General features: G+C 32.5%; 2 protein-coding genes, 2 long non-coding RNA genes and 1 pseudogene across 4 annotated transcripts; 3 read left to right on the top strand and 2 right to left on the bottom strand.

Annotated features, from left to right (window-relative positions):
* Positions 1-6,004: 6,004 nt before the first annotated feature.
* On the top strand, positions 6,005-6,597 carry LOC126700121 (TMV resistance protein N-like). Its single transcript, XM_050398141.1, has one exon. It carries the CDS (start codon positions 6,020-6,022, stop codon positions 6,527-6,529), a length of 510 nt encoding a protein of 169 aa, XP_050254098.1. The 5' UTR covers positions 6,005-6,019; the 3' UTR covers positions 6,530-6,597.
* A 392-nt stretch (positions 6,598-6,989) lies between these two features.
* Positions 6,990-8,535, top strand: LOC126701220 (disease resistance protein RUN1-like). Its single transcript, XM_050399329.1, has 3 exons — positions 6,990-7,997; positions 8,140-8,481; positions 8,530-8,535. The coding sequence occupies exons 1-3, from the start codon at positions 6,990-6,992 to the stop codon at positions 8,533-8,535; spliced, it is 1,356 nt and encodes a 451-aa protein (XP_050255286.1).
* Positions 8,536-8,584: 49 nt separating this feature from the next.
* On the bottom strand, positions 8,585-9,041 carry LOC126700136 (uncharacterized). The gene is made up of 2 exons (XR_007647043.1): positions 8,963-9,041; positions 8,585-8,752 (listed from the first exon to the last, which is right to left on the bottom strand). It is a non-coding gene; the product is annotated as an uncharacterized LOC126700136 (long non-coding RNA).
* Positions 9,042-15,510: 6,469 nt separating this feature from the next.
* Positions 15,511-17,558, top strand: LOC126700132 (uncharacterized). Its single transcript, XR_007647031.1, has 4 exons — positions 15,511-15,655; positions 15,790-16,058; positions 16,451-16,571; positions 17,301-17,558. It is a non-coding gene; the product is annotated as an uncharacterized LOC126700132 (long non-coding RNA).
* A 1,288-nt stretch (positions 17,559-18,846) lies between these two features.
* Positions 18,847-19,554, bottom strand: LOC126700128 (uncharacterized; annotated as a pseudogene).
* Positions 19,555-21,642: the final 2,088 nt, after the last annotated feature.

Raw genomic sequence — 21,642 nt, 5'->3', positions numbered from 1 at the left:
GCTTCATATTCTGAAGACAATTTTCTAGACTATTGATTACTTCCTCCGCCATCGTAATTGTGGACGTAGAATGCTAAACAAAAAGCAAAAGACAAAAGACAAACCCCCAGGCGAACTGAGGGAGATAGAGAGCTCGTAGTCACACGAGAGAGAGGGCTCCTAATACAGGAGAGTTTTATCTTCACTTGCTTTAACTCGAAATAAAAGTTTTTTGTGACAGTTAACTTTTGGTCTCATGTATAATGTATGTAACATATTATAATTGATTATATTATCTTCTCTACATTTTTAAGTTCTAAAGCATAGTATTTCATCATTTGGTATTTTTCCTATGTAAAAACTCTTCGCCTTCCTTGATTGTGATCACATAATGAATTAATTACCAATAGTTGTTATTTGGGGCTAAAGCACATTTACATGAAAAATAATATAAAACAACGACACAAAATAATAATATTTAATGTAATTTGGCCAATTCTAAATTTATGTCCACGAGCAATGCTTAACAAAATTCACTATCAACAATATGGATTACAACTACACTCAATCTAACCTCAAACCAACTCCTAGACTCACAAACAACGCTCACATACCTTACAAAAACAATCATAAACAAAATCTCTCAGAAAAAAAAAAAATGTCATAAACCTCACACACACAAAGTAAATAGATAAAGCACTCAAATTACTTTTCAAAGAAACCTACTCTATGTTCCTCTAAAAGAGTCATTTCTTCTCTCAATGCGAAAGGACCCTTATCTAAAAGTCACTCAATCCTTTCCAACAATATTGACAATACCTATATATAAGGCTCAAATTCTATTCATTGATGGACAAAGAATATCCAATTATTTTTTTAATAGGGAACATTTTTTCATTCTATACCAAGGAGAATTGTTTTCTTCTACAATAAGGAAAATCTTTCCTGCTCTCACCAAAGAAACCTAATAGCGAAACCAAAATCCAAATAGAAATTTGAGATAATTTCTAACACCTTAAACCTCTAGGAAATCTATACTCTCTTGGGCATTCACAGCTAGAAGAGAAGGAGGGCTAGTTGATTAGCAGCCCTCCTGTTCCATATGCTTATAATTGTTAAGACTAAGCACGTATATAGTTCCATATGCTTTTTTTTTTTTGTTGATTTTCAAACAAAGATCTCTTGTTCACAATCAATTGCTCCAAACATAGACTTCCATATTTTTTGAGTAAAGTCAACAATTCAATTTTTGAACAGTGTAGGCATGCACCTTGCCCTCTCCTCTTCAAGGCAAAACAAAGACTTGAAATTATCAATGGGGTAGTGTTTGTTACACCCATTTCATTTTTTGAACTCAAATCATAACTTGAAGTTACGATTTTAGTTCAAAAAATAAATCAAAGGTATGATGTATGCAACAAAGTGTGTGTGAACTAACAATTACCCTTATCAAATTACATAGGATAAAATAAAGAGAAAGATAAGTATGGTCAAAGGATAACAATGAGTATTGGAATCAATCAAGGAGGAAGATAATTATGCTCAATTTGCACTGAGGCCAACTACTGATTATTGAAACTTAAAACAAAGTAGGTGTGCGTGCAAGTGGCAAAACAATGACCAAAATTATTCAACTATAATAGAAATAAAATAAAAGGGAAGATAATCATGACAGCTGGTAGCAAAAGCAAAGTCATGCAATAGAAATGGTCATGTGTAATTTTACAATGAAAGAAGGAGGAGACTTCATTGTAAAGACTAAGCATATTACTTACTTGTATTCAACTGTAAAATATTATATTGAAGAGCTACAATGTAAATGACTAAAATTCAGATAAAATCCATTTTATTTTTATTTTTTTATCATCCTGAAATAACTTGTACTTTTGAATGGGTGCAATGAGATGGAGGGATTAAAATTCACAAGTAATTCATTCAAATAAATCCAAGAATACATTCAATTGTATACTCAATTTTAAAACATGTTTAAATGGTATGGTGGAGACTTTCTATTCCCAACTTTTTTATGAACTTATCATTTTTTCCACAACTCACATAAATTATTTTAACTAGTTGTGGACCTTGCGCGTTGCATGTGATAATATTTTTAGGATAGTCTCATCAATATATATATATATATATATATTAATTTGGACTAATTTAATAAATAGTAATGTGATTCATAATCATATTTTCATTTATTATAGAAACAATCACAAATGTAATATATAAAATATTTATTGTACCAAAATTAAAACAATACAATTTTTCTTAAGAATTCAAAAGGTAAGTTAGTTAAATTTTTAATTTTTAATATAAGTTATTTATAATATTTTGTGTTTCATTAAAAATATATAATATTTGGAAATTATTCTTTTAGTTTTTTGAAAAAAAGAAGAAGTATTGTGTTAATGCTGTCACAATCTAATCTAACATTAATATGTGAAAAATAAATAGATAAATAAATAATTTAAAACACAAAATTGAATTTGTTTTCACTATTACATCAATTTATAAATTTTTTGTATTAAAATTTGTAGTACTTTTAACACTTTTTAAAAAATAAAGATATTGTTGTTCAATTAAGTATCTCCAAATTACAAAGTGACATTATTGTTCGATAAGAATAAATAGAAATACTACGTCAATGAATTAATATGGTAAAATTCTCTTTACTATAATCCAATTTGTTGTCTTTTCTACGAGGAATTATCTTATTACGATCACCTCACATATTAGCACAATAACATATTTGCATTTACTTTCATTTGCTATCACCATTGTCTTTAGATTGGCCAAGTGAAATTTCACAATGGGAGAGGCGGGGACTTCATTGTAATGACTAAGCAAATCACTCACTTGTATTCAACTTTGGATTCTTGTATTGAATAAATTATAGCTACAGTGTGGATGACCACTTCATTAATAGAGAAGTACATATATCATTTCATCTTTATAGTTTTGTCTTGTTAATCATTTCTTTTTTCTTTTAAGACAAAGTTTGTCAATGGCTATAACTTCACTAATTATCTTTTTATTATATGTGAATTTTGACTAATCTACTATTGGATTATATTTTCTTCTTATATCCTTCAAGCTTGCAAAATTTTCAAAAGATAAAAAATCAATAGATATGTCATCAATCAAATACTTAAATTTCAAGTTTTTGTAGACTAAAATTAAACATAAAAAATAATTCTATGGATTGAATAGTAAATAACATCTAATTGACATAAAATTTGATATGTTTGTTAAGAACATTAAGAACACATAATCTAGTGGTTAGATTTTTAAAAAATATATATATATTTTTTAGAGAGATTTTTAAAATATATAACCATATTAATTTTTTTTAGTGGGAGTTGCAGCCATTGGATATCACTAAACCTTGTCCTTTATTTTTGGAAAAAAGAGAGAATTATTTAGCAAAAATAACCTATAGAGGGACTAATATTCACAAGTAATCCATTTAAATAAATCTATGTATAAATCAATTTTATACTCAATTTTACAACATGTTTAAGGTGATTGACTATAAGTGATATGGTACAAACTTGTTCGCTATTTTTTATATTGCCTTATCACCTTTTATTTTCTTTAAATAAAAAAAAAAAAACTAATAACTTTTTTTTTTACTACTCACGGTAGACCATTTTAATTAGGGTTTTACTAATATATATGCTTAGGGCATACATTAGTAAACCATTTTATGAAACATTTTATTAGAAAAATAAATGATTAATATATACCATAAGGGTAGATATTAATGACAGCAGTTTGAAAATAACTTATCTAGTTTTTATTGAAAACATTTACTGAAAATATACTATAATATACTTGTATCTTGAAATAAATTTAAAAAACTAAAAAAAAATGCATAAAAAATAAGGTTTAAAAAAATTTATAAAAAAACTACTGAAAATAAAAATAAATAAATAAGCTTACATGTGAATCAAACACGGAGTGCACTTCTCATCCAATCGTTTTCCTTTTATTTTATTTTGGATAGCTTCCACGAATTTTCCTGTGCATGCGGAGGTTTGCGCCGATGGAGCCTACGTTCCCGTGAAAAAAGCAAAAGTTTGTTGGACAATATTTAAGGAAGAAAGACTTTATTGGACAACCTATAGTGGGTGCCCTGCCCACTTGCCCACCGACTCTAATAAAAGACTAATTGATGGGTCATAGAAAATGAACGGTTGACCCATCTTCTCACTCTTATCACAAGTAACAAATACATCTAGATGCGTTCACCAAGAGGCTTTTTTGAGTGTTTTCAATCAAACTCGCAATTTCGGGAATCTGTAACCTCACTGTTTAAGCTCATCCATTTTTCTTATGGCTCTTCTTTCATTAGCATCTTCTTCTTCCTTCAAGAGATAGAAATACGATGTGTTTCTTAGTTTTAGAGGTGAAGACACCCGTAAAAAATTTACAGATCATCTATATATTGGTTTAAAACAAAAATGCATATCCACTTTTAAGGACGATGAAAAACTCAAGCAGAGAACATCTATTGCCTTAGAGCTTTTGAATATAATTAAATTCTCCTCAATATAATTCAATATTTTGTCTTTTCTATGCAATACTTATTAAATTAAAACCACCTCACATATTGGTACTGCAACATAATTGCATCTACTCCCAATTGCCATCACCATTGTCTTTAGAAATGGTCATGTGTAATTTTACAATGAGAGAAGGAGGAGACTTTATCGTAAAGAATAAGCAGATTACTTACTTGTATTCAACTGTAAAATCTTGTATTGAAGAACTTATAGCTACAATGTCGATTACCAAAATTCACATATAATCCATTTTTTTTTTATTGTACATCATCCTGAAATAACTTGTATTTTGAATGGGCACAATGAGATGGAGGAATCAAAATTCACAAGTAATTCATTCATATAAATCCAAGAATACATTTAATTGTATACTCAATTTTATAACATGTTTTAGTGGTTGACTATATATGGTATAATGGAGACTTTTTGTTCACAATTTTTTATATGAACTTATCATTTTTTTTTTCTATAACTCACATAAATTATTTTAATAAATCTTGAAATTGAGTGTGCAATTTTTTATTTTTTGGGTAAAAAAACGCATATATTAAAGAAACTAATTCCTTACAAAACGACTCCAAAGAGCATTAGAGTTTTCAAACTCTATAAAAAAATTTAAAAAAAAAAATTAAAGATGAGGATGAGATTCCTCATACAAAATTGAGTGTTTTCCTCTTTCTTTCTTTTATTTGATAGCTTCCAGGCATTTTCTTATGCATATGGAGGTCTCCACATATGAAGCCCACTTGGGAAAAAGCAGCTAAAGTTGGGTTTGATGGTCAAAGAAAACAGAAGAAAAAGAAAGTTAGAGAAAAAGGAGAAAAGAGTGAAGCATATAATCTTACAAATTACTGATCACAATTTTTTTTTTTCAAATACTCATTTATTATCTCGTTAAATTAGCATAAATTACATTCATTATCATATTTTAATAATAATTTTTTAAATAAAATTTGTATTATTTTTAATACTTTTTTAAAAAAATAAAGATATTATTGTTCAACTTCAATTAAGTATTTCCAGATTACAAAGTGATTATTGTTCAATTTTAATAAATGGTGAGATTGAGTGCATTTTGACTTTTGTATTAGATTCCGTGTGCAATTGGCCCTTCCATTATGGTTGTTTTCCTGTGCATACGAAGGTTTGCCCAAATGGAGCCCACGTCCACGTGAAAACTTAAAAAAAAAAAAAAATAAAAAAAAAAAAAAAAAAGTTGGTTTGACAATAAAACAAAGAAGAAAGACTTTATGCAACAATTTATGGTAGGTCGTGCCCACTTGCCCACCGACTAAAATAAAAAAATTAATTGATGGGTCATAGAAAATGAACTTTTGACCCACTCTTGTTACAACTTTCAAACACATACTTCCATATGTGTTCACCAAGACGCTTTTTTGAGGGTTTTTTTTTGTCGAACTTGCAGTTTCATGAATCTGTAACCTCATTGTTTTAGATCATCCATTTCCTTCATGGCTCTTCTTTCATCTGCATCTTCCTCTTCTTCTTCCAAGAGATGGAAATACGATGTATTTCTCAGTTTCAGAGGCGAAGACACTCGCAAAAAATTTACAGACCATCTATATGCTGGTTTGAAACAAAAAGGCATATTCACTTTTAGGGATGATGAAAAACTCAAGCAGGGAACATCTATTGCCTCGGAGCTCTTGAAAGCAATAGAAGAATCGAGATTTGCTATCGTTATTCTATCAAGAGACTACGCTTCTTCAAAGTGGTGCTTGATTGAACTAACAAAGATCGTTGAATGCATGGAAAAGACAGGATTGGTAGTTCTACCTGTTTTTCATTATGTAGATCCTAGTGATGTGCGAAATCATAGGGGGACTTTTGGAGAAGCCTTTGCCAAACATGAAGAGAATTTCAAGGATAACATAGAAAATGTACAAACATGGAAGGCTGCTCTGACTAAAGTTGCTAATCTTGCTGGATGGGATTTAAAGGATAAATATGAATTTCTTTAGAATAATGCTATATATTGTCAAATTTTTTTCTTTTTCAGAATTTATTTACTACTCATTACTTACCATTTTATACTTGGCCACCTGATAAGAGTGTATTTAACTATTTGTAGAATAACCTAGACTAACCCTATTCTAATTCTAGTAGGACTAAATTCTAGTCATGCAAGTTTAAACTTTACATAGACCTTGCAAAAAATTTGGCCCCTAATATCTCTTAAATTGCCCCCACAATACATCTCGTAATGAATTTTGAAATATAATTAGGCACTGGTTAAAGAAAGCTAAGATTAAGTTTAATATGAATGTTTTGCCTCTAAATGTGGTTAGCTCTATGTCATCAAAATTATAGTTTTGCTATTTTCTTTGTAGGCATGAAACAATAGTTATTCAAAAAATCATTAAAAGGATATTTAGTGAGTTGTATCACAAGCTCCCAGGTGTTTCTGAGGACCTTGTTGGAATGGACTCTTGTGTGGGGGAAATGTTAGATTCATACTTAGGTGAAGGATTGGGTGGAGTACGCTTTGTTGGGATATGTGGGATGGGCGGAATGGGCAAAACAACTCTTGCATTGGAAATTTATAGAAGAATTTCTGATAACTTTGAAGCTAGTAGTTTTATTGCTAATGTTAGAGATGCAACTAAAAATCAAGGTCTAGTTTCTTTACAAAAACAACTTCTTTCTAAAATCCTCATGGAAAGTGAAATAAATATATGGGATCTTTATGAGGGAATCAATGTTATAAGGAATACATTATGTAATAAAAATGTTTTTATTGTTCTTGATGATGTGGATGGAGATGAACAACTAAAAGCATTAGCGGGGAGACATGATTGGTTTGGTCCAGGGAGTAGAATTATTTTAACAAGTAGAGATAGTCATTTCTTGCAAAGAAATGAAGTGGATGATGTATATAAAATTAAAGGGTTGAATGATGATGAAGCTTTGAAGCTTTTTAGTTGGAGTGCTTTTAAGAAACCCCATCCTAAAGAAAATTACGTGGATTTGTCTAAGTACTTTGTGAACTATGCTAAAGGCCTTCCTTTAGCTCTTAAAGTTGTAGGTTCTTCGTTGTATGCTAAAGGAAGGAAGGAATGGAAAAGTGCCCTAGATAAACTAAAAGAAGAACCTAATAGAACCATTTTGGATATACTTCAAATAAGTTTTGATGGGCTTACAAATTCTGAAAAAGGACTGTTTCTAGATATTGCATGTTTTTTCAATGGAGAAAAAAAGGATTGCATAAGTGATATACTGGAAAGTTTTGGTTATTATCCAGACTACAATATTGGTGTTCTTAAGGACAAATCTCTCATAACCATTGATGACCATGGAATTTTGTGGATGCATGATTTGCTGCAAGATATGGGTCAAGAAATCGTTCGTCGCGAATCCCCTAAAGAGCCTGGTGGACGTAGTAGATTGTGGATTTATAAGGATGTCATTCATGTATTGAAGAATAATACTGTAAGTTGATTAGTATAAATCTGAACTTAAAGATATGTATGTGTGTGTGTGTGTGTGTGTGTGTGTGTGTGTGTGTGTGTGTGTCTATTAAATTTTCTAAGAATTTACCAATTATTTCAAATTCATTGTTTTTGTTTATTAGGGAACAGAGGTAGTTGAAGGGATAATGCTAAACCTACCAATTCAAAAAGTGGAACACTTGAGTCCTGAAGCCTTCTCAAAGATGAAAAATTTGAGATTGCTTAAAATTGGTAATGAGAAACTTCCAGAAGACTTCATAAATGGTATTGTGAAACTTCCAAAAGACCTCAATAGGGGTAAGGTGCAATTTCCAGAAGGCCTCAGCTATCTTTCTAATGAGTTACGTGTTATTGAATGGCATGGATATCATTTAAAATGCCTACCAACCAATTTCCAACCAAACAAACTTGTTGAATTGAGAATGCATTGTAGCGGCATCAAACAACTATGGAAAGGAAATATGGTAAGATTATTACTTATGCAAATGTGTATTATATTCCTTTTCATTAAGGCTTGACTTTATCTAATTATTTATTGGTTTACAATAGATTTTTGATGAGTTAAAGCTTATAGATCTCAGTGACTCTCAAAACTTGATCAAGACCTTGGACTTCAGTAGAGTCCCAAATTTGAAGCAGTTGATTCTTCAACGTTGTATAAGACTATCTAAGATTCATGCATCTCTTGGAAATCTCAAATGGCTTACTCGATTGGATCTAAATGGTTGCAAGTGCCTTGAGAGCCTTCCACCCAAGATCAACTTGGAATCTCTTGAAATTTTTATTCTTTCTGGTTGTTCAAGACTAAAGCAGTTTCCAGAGGTTGTGGGAAATATGTCAAATTTGTCAGAACTTTATTTGAACAACACTGCCATAAAAGAACTACCATTGTCAGTGGAGCATTTAACTGGCCTTATTAAACTAGATCTAAGAGACTACAAAAACCTTTCAAGTCTTCCAAATGTTTGTTGTTGTTTGATGTCTCTAAAAATTCTCACTTTGTCTGGTTGCTCAAAAATTAATGAACTACCAGAGAATTTGGGGAATATCAAAGGCCTTGAGAAGTTAGATGTGAGTAAAACTGCTATAACAAAATTACCTTCTTCGTTAGTTCTCTTAAAAAATCTCAGAGCACTGTCTCTTCATGAATGTGAAGGCTTATCATCTATATCATCAAATAAGCTCATCGGTTTTCCTTTAATGCGAAAAAGAAGAGAAGACCCCACGGGCATGTTAGGGCGTTCTCTTTCTAATTTATGGTCTTTGACTGAATTGAATCTAAGTTATTGCCATCTTCAGGCAATCCCTGATGGTCTTGGTTGTTTGTCCTCTTTAGAATATTTAGATCTTGGTGGAAATAATTTTGTATGCCTTCCTGAGAGTACCACTCGACTATCTAATATGAGTTTTCTTCTTCTGAGTGGTTGCACACATCTTCGATCTTTGCCAGAGCTTCCATTAAATATTAGGCTTGTTAATGCAGATGGTTGTACCTCACTAGAAATATTACCATTAAGGCCTGAAAATGGTCCTTATCAGGTCCTCCGTCTTCTCAATTGTGTTAAATTGATTAACAATGAAGACTACAATGACATGTTATTAACAGCGCTAAGACATCACATTCAATTTACGGTCTCTCTCTCTCTCTCTCTCTCTCTCTCTCTCTCTCTCTCTCTCTCTCTCTCTCTCTCTCTCTCTCTCTCTCTCTCTCTCTCTCTCTCTCTCTTGCTTGTGAGGTTCTAAATATAATGATTTTGTAATTTTGTATGTTTCAGGGAGATGAACCCATTTATGAATTTATAATTCCTGGAAGAGAAATTCCGAAATGGTTTAGGCATCAAAGTGTGGGGACTTCAGTGAATTTGCAAGTGCCTTCTTCAGATTTATTATGTAATAAATTGAGAGGAGTCGCTGTGTGTGCTGTTTTTTTACTCCGCCAACTTCATTCAGGTTATAGATTTACGCATGAGCTTGGGTGGTACTTGAAAGCCAACGGGTATGAAAACAAATCGATATCCGGTGGCTTTCGTTTTTCGGAACAATTTGGTGAGATTGATTTGTATCATCTTTACCTAGGTTACTATCCCTATAAATCATTCAATTAGAAATTGAAAGAAAATTGGAGTCAAGTAGATGCTAATGGATTGGGTCAAATTGAGATTGGATTTAAAACCGACGGTCCAAGATTAGAGGTTACAAAATGTGGGGCCCGTTTGATATTCGAACAAGAAATTGAAGATCTGAACCAAACTATGAGTGGGTGCAGCAGCAGCAGCAGGTGTAGCATCACTCCTTATGAGGATGATTTGGAAGATTCAGCAAAAGATACCAAAACTGAGTGAAAGCCATGATGAGTATGATAGGGATGACAATGGAACCAGTGGAGAAGGTATCTCTAATCTAATTGAAAGATTCATTCCATGTTTGGGAAATTGGATTGTGAATTTAAGCACACAAGGAAAATGTAACTTTGATTGAGAGGAAGAGAAATCCCAGTGAAAGTGGTGGCTTTGATGAATTTGTACAGCTGATAATCTTTTTCCCCTGAATTTTTTGTAAGTCACTGATATCTTTCTCCATTTTACGCATCTTTTTTTGTAGCTATATATCTCTTTTTTAAATTCATTGGCATATGCTTTCATTTGAGTTCAACCATTAGCATTTTTTGATTTTTTGTTCACTTATGTAGTGGGAAAAAGAAATCACATGGCTAGCCTGAGAAAAGGTGACCTCTCTGGTGAAAAATGGCCCAAATTTACTTCTTTCCATTTGATTTTACAACAATACTGGAATTGGAAAAATTTAGTAAATGCCATAAAGAGAAAACACACCCCATTTAATTCTTTTTGATTTTTGATTTTTTAATGAATAAGAATAGTGTTACAATGCGAATGCTTTTAACTCTTAAGCCATCTTAGTGGAAAGATTTTGTGGACGAGGGTGTTCTTGTATAAGGAAAAGGAAGTGGAGGAACACATAGACTTGAAGTTGGAGACAGTGAGAGGGGTGAGGTGGCAATAGAGGCCAAGAATGAGACGGCCGAAGAGGAAGGATTCGGTGCAGAGAGGAGTGGAGGGGTCAGGGGAGAGAGTTGGCTTGGTGTTAGGGAGGAATGTGGTGGGGCAGAGGCTAAAGTCCGTGAAGATACGATCGGTGATGGTGGTGTTAAGTGGAGGAGAGGCTAGTGAGGGTGGTGGAGGAGTGGTGATGGTGAGTGAGAGTGAAGTGGTGGAGAGGAGAAGGGAGCGGCGGGTGATTATGGGGTTGAGGTGGAGAGGAGGAGGAGGAGGGTGGTGGGAGAGGAGGAGTTGGGGTTGGGATGTTAAAGAGCGGGCCATGATGGTGGAGTGAACATGTTGATTTTTGTTTGTGGATGGGAATCATGAGGGAGGGAGGGAGGGAGAGTGAGATTGGTTTTTGCTGGAGGCTTGGGGTCTACTCATTTACAATTTGGATAGAATATGAGCTGTTCTAAACTTCTAAAAATTACACTTTTTTTTTTCTATTCAAGTGTGGCATTGTTTTAATTTTTGGTTTAATTTTTGTCCATAAAATCTGATTCTGTTTTCAAAATATTCTTTTTGTTCGTATCAATAACTAATATAGCTTAAGAGTTAAGAGTATTTGCATTGCGGTTCCAAAAATTTCTATCCATCTAAAGAACCCTTGTTTTATTTTCATGTTTGCTGTATTAAGAAATATAGAGCCTAAGGTATTTTTTGTTGACAATTTGGAATTATAAACTTTTCATCGTCTTACTTGTCTGTCACTAGGAACTGATGTCATGCTGTTCCATCTAGGTGAATGGATGTGGGTGTCCTATATATCGTATATATGGTGTGCATCACTTTCAGATTGGTTAAATCAATATAGCTTTCAGTTGCCAGCATTTGCCCAAGCTTTGCAGTAAAGAAGTGTGGGCTTTGTCTCATAAGTCATAACAACATGATGATATGCAGAGTTCTAGCAAACAGTAAGGCGTTGCATGGCTTCTTTATCTTACAAATGGGGTCTCATTTATTATTTTATAATTCATATTAGGGAAAGAAATAAGCAAAACTGTAATGGTGTAATAAGACCAAGTAGAACTAGAAGTTGTAATCGAGAATTATAACCTGAAAGACTGAAGATATCTGTTGATCCCATGCTTAGGGAAAAAGGGAAAACAAGAATAATTTTTCCTCTACTTTCACTATTTCCTTTGTGACTTTTGAGCTATTCTTAAGTTAATGGTATGTCATCCACCTCCTAGTCTTCTGTCAATAGACTTATTTAAAAGAGTTTTTATTTTTTATTTTTATTTTTTTTTTAGTAGAATGGTAAGATTTTACAGCTTTTCTCTGTGACATGCTACAAACAAAAAACTGGTTGTTGTGGCTTTTCCAAAAAGTGTATAGAGCACCCTAATCTAATTGAAAATTGGCTTGGGAATTTATGCACAGAAGGTAGTTCTATTTGTGATGAAGAGGAATCACAGTGAACTTGGTAGCTTTGATGAAGTTACTGGACTTTGTTGGGGAGGAAAAATTGTCAAACTACTAGCAGACAAGAAGAGTGCAACAAATTGTGTGCTAATCATTTTTGTTCAATTATGTTGGTGAGTAAAATCTGCACTCTTGTTACTCTCGCAATGCCTATATATATATAAATAATGAAATTTGCGTTTGCTCAATTCAATTTTCTTGTCAATCAAAATTTTCAAAGTTGAAAACTGTCCTACATGATCTGTTATTTTCTGTTTTGATTAGATCTTATATGTGTGCTCTTCTGTTATGGACATCACAATTTGATTTTTGATCATAGACTCCAGCACTTTGCCTTATCGATTAATCATTGGTAGGATATGGATGTTGGTTACCAAAGATAAGAAGTTTAATAAAATGGGAAATTTTATTGCAAAATGGGTAACCAAACTAGATAGATTAATATTGGCTATATTTATATATTTTCTATTCTTTTGGATAAACATTGAAAACTTAAAGAGGTTTGAGATCATTGTTATTTGTAGGTTATAGTTGAATTAGATTTGCACAAACATAAAAGAAAATGAATTTAGAATACATGATTACTAGCACTTCACTTTATTTTGAGTGGTCATAGGAAGTAACAAATGAGAGAAGCATACCATTTTTGTATATGATCTGTGTGAGAGAAGCATACTGCTTGCGTATATGATCTGTGTGATACTGTCCACAGACATTTTATGGGACAATATCCCAATTTGGATTGATTGATCTCATGTGCATGATTTATACTGTTCTCTGTATGTCAACCTATTCCAAGGACAGAGTCAGGATTTTAAGCTAATGGGGGCCGAAGTATAAAGGAAAAAAAAGATCCAAATAAGTATCCATATAGTATTAAAAAATTATAAATACACAAAATAGTTATTTCTAAATACATTAAGATGCAATCATCTACCAAAAAAGACAAAAACAAAACAAAATAATGTTTTATTTTTTTAATACTAGGTTGGCTAGGAGTTCTATTTTTTTATCACTTCATTTAAAATAATATAAACAACTCATTAAAATAATAAAGGAAGAGAGAGAATTTGAGTTTTTTAATAGAAGGAAGAGATATAATTTTAATAAAATATTGTATTTTATTTTTAACAACTTGCTACAGTCAACTGGTATTTATACCAGTTTACTATAGTTGCAAAAAATTTAGCTTTAGCTTCCCCTATAACACATGTTTTATTGGTTCTTTGGTCGTAAAATATATATATATATATATATATATATATATATATATTCTTTTGCTAAAATACAATCACCATTGTGAATGTTTTTATTGTTTTTGTTAACTTTTTGGGTTGAATAGTTGCTATCTGGGTTAGACTAGCTAGGTTGATTCGTGAGAAGAGAGGCCTAAAGTTTTGGAAGGGGATCAACTACAGTAATAAAATATATAATAACTATATATATATATATATAAATAAATAATTGGACCCAGGGGGGGTTTATGCCCCACTTAGGTCCGTCCCTAACCTGTTCTATATGTCCACCTGCACTAGAAAATATATCCTTAAGATTTAAATTAGCCCTTAATATTCCTTAATTTTCTTAAACTTAAACAATGATTTTTTCTAGTAAGTAAAAAAGTATATATAATGAGGAGCTTTATACTAGCCTTGATGCTAGTAAAACTATTGTTCTTAATATTCTTAATGTTTTGTTTCTTTCATGGTTTATTGAACATACTTCAGTAAATGAATGATAAGTAGGGTGGTTATTTTGGCTTGGTGGATTAATTAGGATGCAAGTTGATTAGAGAAGCTTATAGGTGGATAACACCTATGCAAAAAACACCTAGTTCTCTCAAATAGCACTCAAGGCTACATATTTCATTAACTTCAAAACTACCTGATTACAGCAGAAGGTTAAATGCCTATTTATAAAGGCTGTATCAGAGTGCAGCCAAAAAATCAACCTGATATGATCTTATCTACTGTTGAACTAGACTAAATAACCACTTAACATCCTGACTAACGTATTACAAAAAGTTCTCAATGTTTACTTTTCTCTAGCAACCTTTAGCCTACTGTTTGGTTACAAGTCTAAACAACTTGCCTCTAACTTGACTGTTACAGCTGAGACTTCCAGCCCTCCAAGCTCCTTCCAACTGCTTCCATATGAATTGGCAAAGACTCAGACACTCAGTTAATCTCCTTAAGTGATCACCAGCTGGCTGCTGCAAATAACAAGTTTCATTAGGCTAGGCTGCTGGCTGACTGAATGTACTGTTGAACTAACCTTCCTGCTGGATTATTGTTGCTACTGCTGTAATTGAAATCGGACCTTTTGATGCTCCTGCATCAATGAAAAAGCCAAAGAAACTTTGTTGCATATATATATATATATATATATATATATATATATATTCTAACTACAATTAATTTCCCAAGCATCTTTGTGTTTTCTGCTTTGGTGCTCCATTTTACAGGACATCGAATGGTTCTACTTGCTGTCATTATTGATGTCCATGTTGTAAATTAGAAAATATTTACAATGTTATTCTAATATATTGGCTCTTAAGCTGTCAATTGTTTTTGGTTTGGGGCGGGGCTGTGAAGATTGCTGTTGACACTGCCTCTACTTTAGATCATGCTCATGTCCATTTTGTATAAGCAAGAGGAGTGAAAAACCATACTTGAGGCAGGGAATCCTCTTCCTCTAGCCACTAGTATTACTAACATTGGAAAAGGGTGAACCATGAATCATTTGTTCATGGATGCTAATGGATTCGGTCAAATTGAGATTGGATTTGAAACCGAAGGTCCAGGATTAGAGGTTACAAAATGCGGGGCCTGTTGGGCATACGAGCAAGACATTGAAGATCTAAACCAAACAATGCATGGGTGCAGCAGCAGCAGCTATAGCATCACTCCTTATGAAAATGATTTGGAAGATTTAGCAAAAGATACCAAAACTAAGTGAAAGCCATGATGAGTATGATAGGGATGAGAATGGAACTAATGGAGAAGGTACCTCTAATCTAATTGAAAGATTCATTCCACGTTTGGGAAATTGGATTGGAAATTTAATCACACAAGGACAATGTAACATTGATTGAGAGGAAGAGAAATCCCAGTGAAAGTGGTGGCTTTGATGAATCTGTACAGCTAAATTTTTTGTAAGTCATTGATATCTTTCTCCCTTTTACATATTTTTTTTTTTGTAGCTTTATATTTCATTTTTCGTTTTAAAATTCATTGGCATATATGCTTTCATTTGAGTTCAGTAATTTGTGATTCTTATTTCTGCTAGTGTCCCCGTACTGGATACGATGAAGTTGTTGGACTTTGTAGTTTATTGGTAAGGAGAAACTGTGGCATTGTCTGGATCAAAGAAGATATGTGCAACAGATAGCACACTCATGATTATTAATTTTGTAGGGTAAAGTAGATGCTCTTGTTGCTCTCTTGGTATTCAAAAGGAAAGAAGAAAATTAGGGCTGTTTTTCACCAGAGGTTGCCTTCTCTCAAGCCAACCATGTGTGTGTTATTTTTTTCCTCACTTCATCAATCATTTCAAAGGTAGATTCAAGAGATTTTTCCTTTTGCTTCTTCTAATTAGTTTTTATAGAAATAGGTAGATTCAGGCGATGAAATTATTTGCAAAGTTTTCTTGTTGAATACAATAGACCTTGATTCATTATGCTGTTATATTTGAATACATATGTGAAGTAAAGATGCACTTAAACCAATAGTTAAACTAATGCAACTTTTTGGTTTGATGAATAAGAATAATGTATTAAGAAACAGGGGGAAGGGAAAGGGACCCAACTTTTTTGTTTGATTTATTTTTAAGTTTGTTGTATTAAGAAAAATAGAGCCTAAGGTATTTCTTGATGACAGTTTGGAATTAGAAACTTTTCATTGTCTTATTTGTCTGTCACTTAGAAATTGATATCATGTGTTCCATCTAGGTGAATGGATGTGGCTGTTACATTGAAGCTGAAAGGTGCAAGTTGTTGCCTAAGCTTGGTAGTGCAGAAGTGTGGGCTTTGTCTCATAACAGCATGATAATACTCAGAGTTCAAGCAAACAGTAAGGCACTACATGGCTTCTTTATTAATTGATGATTGATAGTATTGAGGAAAGAAATAAGCAAAGTTGTAATTGAAAAGGTTACATGTGTAAATATAACATTAGGCTATTGATTGTTGAACTAATATACCATCCTCCACACCATAGCGTTACAGCCCTTCTTTGTGACATGCTACAAACTAAAACTGCCTATATTCTTAGTTCATTAGCCCCATCATATCAGGACAACCAGTTGGGTTTATCACAGCTGGCCTCGCATGTTGGCTTGCTGGGAGCCTTTCAGTAAACTCAGTCCCACTTCTAGAATTTCCCGCAATGGCGTCTGCGTTGGCAGATCTATGTTAGGGCCAGGGGGGCAAAATTCTAATAAAATCTTATGTGTGTGTGTGTGTATATATTAAGTATTTAGAATTTTTTTCAAAATTTTGATGGACAAATACTTCTAGTAGTTACCAAAAATTTATCATATCCAAATTGATGTATTTGCTCTATTTAACTTTCTTTTCAATCAAAATTTCCAAAGTCTACATACTATCCTTAGTATCCTATATTACCTTGGACTAAACATTGGTTGATTTCATATGTATGTCATTTTAATTAAGAAGTGGTTTTGGCTGAGTCAATATGCATTTGAGTTTTTATTCAATCTAAACTTGATGTTTGTAATTAGATATAAGTCCATTTCTAGACCCACTTTTATTTATTAACTTGTGTTATTTCTTTCTGCAGGTTTGCAATAGGGAGGATTGAAGTTGTAGTAGTTATTGGTGTTGCTGGCAAGGACTAGACACACAGAAAGCATTGTCATTGATTATGAACAATATACTTCTTCCCTTGTAATCAAATCTATTGGGATGGACCATGATAAATTTAGAGTGATGTAGTTTGTATTTTTCTTCTGTTTGTTGTCAAATGCATGCTAATCATGTAATCACTTGAAAGAGTTGTATAATACTATAATCTATCTTGGGACAGATATTTCCTACCCTTTACCACATTGAAGTTATACATAGCTGTAATTAATTAGAAGAATAGAGTATTTTAATGTAAAATTAAATTGAATTTTTCAAAATCTCACTTGATCAAGATTTAAATTTTCTCTGGCAAAATTTAGTTTTGCTCAAGTGATTTAAGTTCTGCTCTAGCAAAGGACAATCAACTTTCTGTAAAGATCTTGCTTGAGTGAGAGATAAGTGAGACTTTTAGTCTAAATTTTTTTTTCTATTATTGAAGAATTTACTCGAGTAAGAAGGGTCGTTCACTCAAGAAACAATTGCAAAAAAAAAAAAAAAAAAAAAAAAAAAAAGTTTACTAGAAAATTTTGTAGAAAAACAAGAGGGCCTTGGCAACATTTTAGAGTATTTGTTTCAGCATAAGTGACCTTTCAAATGTGCATTTTCTTTGGCAATGAAGGTATAAGTCACGTTTCAAATTTTTTATTTATTTATTTTTTATTATTACAACTCTTCATTGCTTATAAATAAACAACCATATTTAGGGGATCAAATTTTGCTTTCCATATAATTAAATTGAAAAAATTCCCCAATTTTGTTATTTGTAGAATCTTGTTGTCTTGAGATGCTAGGATGCATGATACATAACACCTAGACATGCTAATATGCTATAAATATCTTGGTCTCCTAAGAGAAGTTAAGGGAGTTATAAGGCCTTTGGCCTGATATATACTATATAACTGAAGATAAACTACTCATATTTTTCATAATTTCATGATTGTAAGTTAGTAACAACAACTTTGATAAGATGATTTTGTGGAAAATCATATTACAAAAATGAGAGAGAGAACACATTAAGCTTTAAGCATCATCAAAACAATTTTTCTCTTATATCTCCATCTACTCATCAGGAGGCTCTTTGATGGTACCTATGACTATGAGAGGTAGGGTGCCCAATTTGTTCAAAAACGTTATTTCAGGTTCTTAGCCTTAATTTTTTTTTTTTAAATATTTATAAAGATGTGATAAAAATTAAAACATTTGAAAATATATCATACCCTCAAAAAACACAAAAAAATAAAAAATAAAAAATACCAAAGATGTTTCTTTTATCAAAGGAATAAGTCTGGTGGCATAGATTTTCAAGTACTTTTGCGTTCTACACTTGGATACCGATAGGTCCAAGCACAAAATCTACCATAATCACTTCTTCCATTGATGCAAGTGAATTCATTCTTTTCAATTGTTTAATTACATTTCTCTTTCATTTTTTGTTCCTTCTATTTGCATTTGTTGTGTTAAATCACTAACACACTTTTAACTGATACATGACCAAACCTCAGACTAGTAACATTTATCTCACAGAAAAAAATTAGTAAACAAAATTATGATATCTGTTCCAGAAAACTGAAAGAGAAGAATAGTGGCTATCAACTAGAACAACATTGAGGTGGACTAACTAAAATTTCAAGAAAAGTGGACCAAAAAACAAACCTATTCCATCCACTTTTCCCAATGGCAGGGCCGAATAAATAAAAGACCATTTCCTTGAAACATGGGACTTTTCATCAACGTCACTAGTGACCAAAATTAACTGCCAAGACTAAACCTTGGTGTCTTTTAGAATTAAGTCCTATCTATATCCCACAGCCTGAGTCCGAAGATTTTGGTTGTCTTCTAATTGACGGTCGTATTCAAGAAGTTGGTCTGCGGCTTGTTTTTGAAGGGCAGCAACATGGCTTTCAGCAGATTCAACTCTCTTATCTTTCTCTTCAGATTCTAGCTTCACCTTCTTCAAATTCTCTGATAGAGAAGCTATTTCTTCTTGCACCCGCTTTATCTCCTTGGAAGCTCTCTTCTTTTTCTTTGAGTTCCGTCTTTTCTTTCTGAAGCCTTTCAACTTCCTCTTTTGAAGCTCCCACGCTACTCCTCAATCCAATAAGCTTTTGGAGAATCCAAGATATAGGGTAAAACCTGCAAATCAAATTCAGGCTTTCAGAAAACACTGGTCGGACCAATCTGAAAGGAAATTAAAGCATACATCACCGCAAGAGAAGCATTTCTTTCTAATGAAGGAAAATTTACAATCAGCTTATTGCTCAATGTATTTTGGTCAATAAGAACAGTGTGCTCCAAAACATGTGCTATGCTCTGATTGGTGATTGTACAAAACCAGAGAAGCTCAAATTGGCAAACAGCGCTCAAAACTAAGAACAGTTGCCTCTAACCACAACTTATGTTTTACGGATGTTAAGCAGGGACGGACCCACTAAGGGGCAGGGGGGGGGGTTCGAAAAAATTTAGTATATTGGAAGACTCATATTTTAGAATTTATAGTTGGCCCCCCTCAAATTTTTGGATTGGTCCAAATAGCCCAAAAGAAACTAATCACCTAACCCTTTCTTTGGGCTTGTGGCCCCTCCATAGTCTAAATACAACACAATAAAAAATCTACAAATCACCAATATCATAATTCAATTATTCATAACCAAAAAAATCTCATAGAAAAAAAATTCCCTTACGGGGGTGACAATAATTTATATGACTTTTTAATTGATTTATAAATTATGGGAAAGTCAATTACAATATTTAAATTTTTTTCAAAAGATAAAATGCAAAATTCTTTTAGAAGCCAATATTAATGATGTAGCATTGCCAACTCTTAATATTAATATCCAATTTTTTAAAATCCTCAAAAAAAGTTTTGAAAACTTCATTAGTATGATTTTTAGTTGCATTCAAAAGTATGGGTTTATCATATTGGTGAGTTGGTCAACGTGATAAAATCAACATTTTTATTCAAATTACCCAAAATTTGGTGATCCGAAATCCTCTTCTTTTTTTATTCTTCTTCTTTGAAAAGGTTAGAATATCATATTGTAACTTTCAACTTTTTTTATTCATATTATTTCCTTCTTGACTTAAATATTTATGGTAATAAAATGCAATTGTTTTGCCTACCATGATTTTTTTTTTTTAATAAACCATGTCACTTAAAATTTTTTTGGTTCATGCTTTGCCCCCCCGGGTTCAAATCCTGGTTTCGTCCCTGATGTTAAGAAATTACATTAACAGATGTAATGGAACTGCATTATTCAGTCACTTAGCCAATGGCGAAAGAAAACATCCATCATTATTCAAACAAGATTTTAGTTATGTAAACCTCATAAATTTTGAGGAATGCAATCATCCAAAAGTAAGCAGTAGACAGTAACTTCAATGAAACTAGTCATTTCCTAAAGCCAAATAATAGTTTGCATAAATCAGAAGCCACCAGCAATCAATTTGTAATCTAGATGAGCATATGGTCATATAGGTAGCCACCTAATTTAAATCCTCACAAGTAGATGTGGCTAGTCCCTCCCTGTATAGCTTTTATAATATTAGAATGTCAAACAAGACATCCCACCTAGCTCCAACTTTTGTCTTTACTATATATATTTTTGAGATCATTAGATTGCATATGTAGGGTAGTATCTTCACTATCAATTTATTTTTGCACCAAATGACTATTGACTCCTTAGTCATATGCATATATGCACACATATGCCTTATATACAAACATGCAAATGAACGAATAGCATTAAACTAACATTTAGCATTTACATTCTTGTAAATGTTTATTGGCCTTTCATATTGTGACCACAGAACCCTCACATCAAACTGATGGAAGTAAGATAAATAACTTTTCCTTTTTAAGTTAATTATCAACCAAAAAAAAAGGGTATGAAATTTCTGGTGGAATCCTTTGAAGGAACATTTAATGAGTGAGGTCATGGGTTCAACACCCACTGCATGACTGTGTAATGCGCTGATAAAAAATTTATGGTTGACACCTCCCAAACAACATGTGTGGCCATCTTGCTAAGATGTTAGAATAATGATGTATTAACATTTATTTTAGAGTGTCACAAAAAGGACTCCTCATAATCGCTTATATAAATCTACCTAGCACATGCCCGATAGGGGACTCACCACACATCCACACAACACACTGATACAAATCAATCTAGACAATTCAAACAATCTAGGATATCACAATCTCCCCTCACTTAAAATCCATGGCATTCTAGTCAGGGCTCACGTCATGTTGTGGTTCAACCAAGCCACATAGCATT

Source organism: Quercus robur, chromosome 9 (assembly GCF_932294415.1).
Source record: "Quercus robur chromosome 9, dhQueRobu3.1, whole genome shotgun sequence".
In the NCBI taxonomy this organism is placed as follows: Eukaryota; Viridiplantae; Streptophyta; class Magnoliopsida; order Fagales; family Fagaceae; genus Quercus; species Quercus robur.
The sequence above is the reverse complement of the archived record's forward strand: the minus strand, read 5'-3'. Positions and strand labels throughout refer to the sequence as shown.

Coding starts and splice junctions, on each gene's coding strand:
- LOC126701220 (XM_050399329.1), top strand. CDS start 6,990: ATGGACTCTTGTGTGGGGGAAATGTTAGATTCATACTTAGGTGAAGGA. Junction 7,998..8,139: donor ATGTATTGAAGAATAATACT/GTAAGTTGATTA, acceptor TTTGTTTATTAG/GGAACAGAGGTAGTTGAAGG.
- LOC126700121 (XM_050398141.1), top strand. CDS start 6,020: ATGGCTCTTCTTTCATCTGCATCTTCCTCTTCTTCTTCCAAGAGATGG.